This window comes from Thunnus thynnus, chromosome 10 (assembly GCF_963924715.1).
Source record: "Thunnus thynnus chromosome 10, fThuThy2.1, whole genome shotgun sequence".
NCBI classification, from domain to species: Eukaryota; Metazoa; Chordata; class Actinopteri; order Scombriformes; family Scombridae; genus Thunnus; species Thunnus thynnus.
Window position 1 is genome coordinate 21212893 of NC_089526.1, and position 5342 is coordinate 21218234.

Genomic DNA, 5342 nt, shown 5'->3' on the forward strand with positions numbered 1-5342 from the left:
CCTGGAGGCATACATTTAAAAAAACCCGTAAGAAGGGTTGTAGAACAAATTAGTGCTACCACAGACATGCTGGCAACACGCCACGTGACTCTATTTGGGGTGTATGAAGTTTCATTCATTTTTAAACATGACATAGTAAAAGCAATGAAATTTAACATAATGTAACCTTTCTTTCATTGATGAAATTTGCTTATCTATTTGTAGGGTCCATTTTGTTGATAGTGAGTATTCACAGCAGTAAATAAAAAGGTGGACAAATAATTTGCTCCAAATATTATACAAAATTTTAAAATTACTGTATGTTCTATTCCTAAGACAACAAAATTTGCATTCTTTTTTTGTGTCCAGAGTGACACAAGTTTGACATGCATAAGGTGAACCTGCAACCGCAATATAGTACAATCAACTGCAACCACAACACCAATACAGCATCAGCAGTTACCACAAAGCCGTCTGACACTGCCTCAACAAAAACTATACCTAAACCTGTACACGTTTATGTTGCAGGACTGTTGTGTGGGGATATCAGTATATTGTCAAGTGTTGTCAAGTATTTTGTCCAGTACCCTGTGCTTCATAAATATTTATGTCATATTTATCTGATGGTAGAGATCCCTTAACTAGATGAAAATGCTATGCAAATGCTTACTCCAATATAGTGGAGGAAGACAGACTCCAAGTGGAACAGGTATGGAAAATTGTCCAAATATGAACTATAAAACCTCTCACATGGCATTAAGCAACATGTCTAAACTTACCAAAGGATCAGACACGTCTTTCCACAAAACCAGTAATAGTCTGAGCAAGACAGATCCTCACATCAACTATTACCAAAGTCCCAAAACACATTTCATGACATTTCTGGGAACACTATCAATGTGAAGCACAGACATAACATGGTCCCTGTGATGAATTTCTGAATTTTGATGAATGTCTTTATAGAGAATACAGTACATCTGCACTCGGGCGACTGTCCATACACTCTATACTGATTCCCATGTATCTGAAACCGCGTGCAGTGCAATAATAATAATCCCTGTCTCGCAATAATCCCTCCGCATGAATTATCTAAAAATATCAAAAATATCACTCCTTCAGTAGAAAATTGTCTTTCCTCCAACGGAAAAGATCTGAGCACCGTAGCAGGCAGAAAAGCTGCAGAAACTCACTCACCACTATTAGTTTCATGGCCGGGTTGGATTTCATTATCCGAGCGCTCATCTCCACTGCGTAAAAGTGAACTGATGGGATCTCCATCACAGATCTGTACTTATACACAGGGAGAGAGGGAGAGAGAGGGAGAGGGAGAGAGGGAGAGAGGGAGAGAGAGAGAGAACATGTGCCCACCCACCTCGCACAGCCCTCTGTGTTTGCAGACCTGTCAACTCTCCCGCTTTTCTCGGGTCTCTCTCGTATTTTCACCCCCTCTCCCGCCGTGCTCCCGTTTCCTAATGCATTTATCCCGTTTTTTTTTTTTTTAAAAAATGTTTACAGTTATACACAGGGCTGTAGTGGGGACTGAACGCACGTAAACGCCCCTTACCCACCTCTCTAATTCAGAAATAGCGTTTACGCAGACTGTCCATCACTTTACAGATGTTAGCTCAGACCGGCTTCCTACCGCAGTTTCTGTTGGAGCTTCTAGGAGCGCTCGTTTTGTTTTCCGTTTCAACACTGTATACTCGTATGAGACGCTGAGGGTGCTGTTACCACACGGAGCAACCAACAAATCACCGCCCGCTCCTGCTACGGGGGATTTTAAAACAAACGAACCCCGCGAGCTGAAGTTAGCAGGCAGACTGGAAACAGACGAATGAATCAGAGTTCATAAGAACATAACATCAGCATGTGCGGCATCAAGTAGACAAAATACAACTGAGTAATAGCGAGCAAAAACTCTAAAGTTGAACTAAAGTTTTTAAAATCGAGATTAGTTTTGTTTTAACCGTCCAGTTTATCCAGTGTTGCTGCTTTACATTACAGTAATGTTAATGTAGCTTGATAGTTTGGATAGCTGGACTGCTGATTCATTCCCACTCACTGTGTGTTGTTTGTCCACAATTACTGTAATTAACACCATAGCCTACAATTTGAAGTTCTTCATGCTCACTCAGACTTTCAAAAGGAAAGTTTTTTACATTTCCAGAGAGTGAGTCAAGGAATTGGGAAAGAGAGGACAGAAGTGAGGATTGCAGGATGTAATAGTGTTGAAAGAAAAACAAGGAGAAAGTAAAGAGCTGATTCAAGATTGAAAGAAAAAGTTTGAGGGGGAAAGAGAAACACACAGAGGCAGCCCAGGTGTCAGGCGATGGAGACATGAACAAATTCAAAGCAAGAAAACTGGTGAGGAACTTACACCTGTATCAAGATGAATTACTGTACTGGTAAATATTTTTAAAGGCACAATCTGTTATCCAAATGTAAACTTAAGGGCAACCCCACTGAAAAAAGTCAAAGCACAAGATTGAAACCTGCTATAAAAGTATTTGCAGATCTTTCAATACAGGTACTAACAATACACAACAGCTCTATTCACATGTTTTCTTAAGTTGATAAAAGGTTGTTGACCTCAGTAACTGGACCTTAATGAAACAGGTGAGACGCCAGCAAAAAAACCCAAAATCTGTCTAAATATTTAAATGCTTGGGAGACTATTTTTCCATTCCTGAACAAAAAGCATGTTTTTGAAACAACTGTTTGGAAACAACTTAGTGTTGGTCATGGTGGGAAAAATGATGTTAACCAGCATGCTAGGTCGGTTAAACATAAGCGGCCTCAAGAAGCCACAAAGAACACATCAACTGTCCGTTCAATTACAGCAGGGCAGGCAGTAAAGACACCTGGTGATTAGATCTGTGGAGCAGAGAGAGGAAACACTTTTCATAATGTGAAAATTACATTGAGGTGGGGTCCCGGAAAATCTCCCTTATTTTCACAACCCAATGTTGTGTATGTGTGCGTGTCCCCTCTGTCCCAAAAAATAATTGCATTGCAATTAGGCAAAGCAGTGAAGAAAAGCATACAGTGACCATCAGGTGATGTGACATCAAACTAATGCATGAATATGTCTATGTATAAAACGACACCTGGTGACTAACCGTAAAAGTGTCTACATTTGGAGCGTAGGTGAGTTTTCCTTAGTTAAGAGTGAAAGAAAGACAATAAATCATCTGTTTGACATTTTCCTGACTATTGAAGCAGGTAGAATAACTATAAACTCACAACTAACAATTTCCATATGCCCAAAATGTAATTTCTACAGTTTCAAATAGTCATAATGTGTAGCCTATTTGACAGTCTGTAGCACACCCAGCAGCTTTAATCAGTATGAATGAAGAAACGTTTTCCAGGACAAATGTTTTTATCTAAATATGAGTCTTAGTATGACAGCATGTAAATACAATGATTGACATATGTTTATTTGGACCAGCCAAAATCATTTAGTAAGACTGGTTATGCTTATTTGTACATCCGCTGAAGGAACTTGGAAATGTTGTCTCAGGGTGGATGGACAACAGAGTAAATGTGCAGAGTAAGACTGATTTAGGAACCTGAGCCTCGAAATTTCAGAATGCAGACCAAGAAATGTTTTCTCTTAAAACTGAACCATCGCAGCTTGTGTCTACTGGACCCCAAAGTATAAAGGTCTTTAAGGAAGTGTAAGTGTACAGGCAGGTGTTGCAAAAGTGTATTTTTTATTTCACTGGCTATTTTATGTTGGACTGACAAAGTGACAGGAGGCTCTGATCTTGTTTCGCTACATTACTTTATTCTGTTTGTTTTATATTCCAGAGACTTGGGGCAGGTCAAATCTTCCTGTGAATATTTGTGTGCACTAAACAAATTTTATTGACATACTGTGTGAGTGCAGTGGTGGTGTATGGTGCCATTTGAATGTGTAACACTCCTTTTAATACCGTTGGTATACCGAGTATACGCAATGAAATACGTATATACATTATATTTTAACATTTCGTAGTGCAAAGCATCATGTGATTTTCTCCATGGTGATGCAGGTCCTATCTGTTTGGCGGCACCTGGAAGTTTCTCGACATCCTCCTGATCAGATTCTTCATACATGTTATCAATCTATCTATATATAGATCATCCTGTTTGCTGTATTTCTGTAATTTTGCTTTCTTGGTCATGAGACAGGGATCCCTCCTCTGTTGCTCTTCCAGAAATTTCTTCCATTTTTTCCCTGTTAAAGCTTTTTGGGGGAATTTCCTTATTCAAATCGAGGGTCTAAGGACAGATGATGTTGTATACTGTAAAGACTGTAAAGCCCCCTGAGGCAAATGAGCGATTTGTGATATTTGGCTATACAAATAAAACTGACTTGGCTTGACTTGACTTGTCCTGTCTTCAGGTGCAAAGGCAAAGGAGAAGGATATCATATTTGTTGTGACCAGGACTAACATTTTTTTTTCTACAAAGTAATTGACAAACCAACTCTATTCTTTACAAAACAAGCCTTCAGTGACTCAAAAGATGGTTCTTGTAGTGGAGGATGTGTTGTCTTATTAACTGAGACACCTGAAACTGAATTAATTTTCACTATTTTCATTGAAGTGTATTTCTCGGAGGTTAGTCTTCCAAACTAAAAAAAGTTTGACCAGTCTGGTCATGATCAATTCAATCAACAGAACATTTAAAGAAAGAGAAAAACACAGTAATTTAGACACACTAAAGGCCAATGATATATGTATAACAACGAGTCAATCCAATGACATTTACCAATGACATTTCTCTCCAGTCCTCTGTGTAATATCTATGTAAAGTGTTCCAGTCAAACATTAAATGAGTTATGTTAAGTACAATAGTTTTAACCCTCAGTTTGTCAAGGTTTCAACCAAAAGGAGAACGCCCACGTATACTGTAGGTCAACGTACATGATGAATACAGGACAACGAAAGTAGAAAACCCAAAAGGGCACTCCCAGGCTGTGATGTGAATGCATGTTGACACAAGACCTCTGACGTCAAAGTTCCCAAAATATTTCCTTTTGTCTTTCTGTAGCCACTCACTATCCGGCCCATGAAGAGTCATGACAAAATGTCACAGCCTGCTGACGTAGAAGCACTAGGTCTCGACGTAATCAAAGAAAATACACACACTCACCCACCTATGAGTCTCCAAGGCATGTGAGGGAAATCTTAGTGGTGAGGTCACAGCTCACCACAGGATGACTTAACACACACACACGCACACACGCACACAGGCACAAATACAAAAACACAGAAAAATTCACTCACACATACACACACACGCACACACAACTTTCAGTATCGAGGTCAGCCTAAACCGCAACAATGGTGGAACGGAAACTGGACGTCTACCCT

The 5342-nt window shown here is 39.5% G+C and overlaps 1 protein-coding gene across 1 annotated transcript in view; it reads right to left on the minus strand.

Annotated features, from left to right (window-relative positions):
• Positions 1-1274, minus strand: part of LOC137191733 (tumor necrosis factor receptor superfamily member 11B-like) — a 24323-nt gene extending 23049 nt beyond the window's left edge. The window contains exon 1 of the mRNA XM_067602077.1: positions 1174-1274. Within this exon, the coding sequence (XP_067458178.1) occupies positions 1174-1257 (84 nt within the window). The 5' untranslated portion in view covers positions 1258-1274. The remainder of the gene's footprint in view (positions 1-1173) is intronic.
• Between the last annotated feature and the right edge of the window lie 4068 nt (positions 1275-5342).